This window comes from Fonticula alba (genome assembly GCF_000388065.1).
Source record: "Fonticula alba strain ATCC 38817 unplaced genomic scaffold supercont2.174, whole genome shotgun sequence".
NCBI lineage: Eukaryota > Rotosphaerida > Fonticulaceae > Fonticula > Fonticula alba.
The window spans coordinates 1-1,207 of NW_009243144.1; the positions used below are offsets into that span (position 1 = coordinate 1).

Genomic DNA, 1,207 nt, shown 5'->3' on the forward strand with positions numbered 1-1,207 from the left:
GACCTGCCCGGAGGTGTTCCCCTCGGGCGCGGCGACGCACGGCTTCCTGATCCGCATGCCCGACGTGCCGGGCAAGTTCGACCCGCTGGCGGCCGCAAGCCTCGGGGTCCCGAAGGGGCCGCTTTTTGGCCGGCTGCAGCGCGGCGAAACCATCACCCTGGACAATGGGGCCACGGTCAGCCCGGGGCAGTGCATCGGCCAGCCCCGGCGCGGGGGGGCCATGCTGGTGCTCGACACGCCGGACCGGGCCACGGGCGACGCGGCCGGCGCGGCCCTCCGGTGCTGGCTGGCCGGGCAGCGGCGCCGGGCGGTGCCCTCGGCCGAGCCGGTCCCCCTGGACGAGGCCACCCTCCAGCGGCAGGGCTTCCGCACGCTGGCCAGCCATGGGCACCTGGCGGCCGAGTGGCTGACGGCCGACGTCCGGACGGTGGTCCTGCTGGGGGGCCACCTGCCGCCCGGGCTGGACCGGGCCCTTCGTGACCCCGGGCCCCGGGGGCATGGCGGCCCGGTGGATGGGCCGCTGGGCCGCTGGCTGGTCGGCGAGCTGGGCGTCGCGCTGCCGGGGATGCCCCTTGGCCCGGGGCATTCGGCCCGGGCGCAATGCCTCTTCGTGGGGTCCGGCGCCGGGGGCCCGGCCACCGGGGCCGCGGATGCCGCCTGTGCGGATCCCCACTGCCCGGCGACCCGCGGGGCCGCCCTCGAGCTCCCCTTCCCCAGCCAGTCGGTGCTGAATGAGCGCATTGCCGGCATGGCCGGCGTGCCGGGGCTCATCGGTGTGCCGGCCGACACGCGCCATGCCCCGGGGGCCGGGACATGCGCCTGCGCCGGGGCCCGGCCCGGGCCGCTGCTTCACCGGGCCCGCATCATGGACGAGGTGCAGCTGTCGCCGCCGCCGGCCGAGTCGGGCCCCGGCGGGGCGCTTGCCCTGCCGGCCGTTCGGCGCTTCACCCCGGCGGCCAGCTCCCTGTCGCAACTGCCACACGTGCCGCATCCAGATGCCGCGGCTGCCCGGATGGCCGACACGGCTCCCGGCGACCCCCAGGCCCAGGGGCCCTTCCGTCTGGCACCGGGGCTCGAATGGCCCGGGGCCCCGGGGCCGGCGGCCCCGAGCCCGGCCGGGCACTTCACCCTGGCCACACTCGGCACCGGTGCCTCGCATCCCTCGATCTATCGCAACGGTGCGTTCCGGGGCGGGGGGGGGGGGGGG

At 78.2% G+C, this 1,207-nt stretch overlaps 1 protein-coding gene across 1 annotated transcript; it reads left to right on the top strand.

The window, feature by feature from the left end:
- Nucleotides 1–55: 55 nt before the first annotated feature.
- On the top strand, nucleotides 56–1,178 carry H696_06372 (hypothetical protein; the record flags this gene model as incomplete). The annotated part of the gene is made up of 1 exon (XM_009500112.1): nucleotides 56–1,178. A coding segment is annotated over one exon (1,122 nt), but the record flags the coding sequence as incomplete, so codon positions are not given.
- Nucleotides 1,179–1,207: the final 29 nt, after the last annotated feature.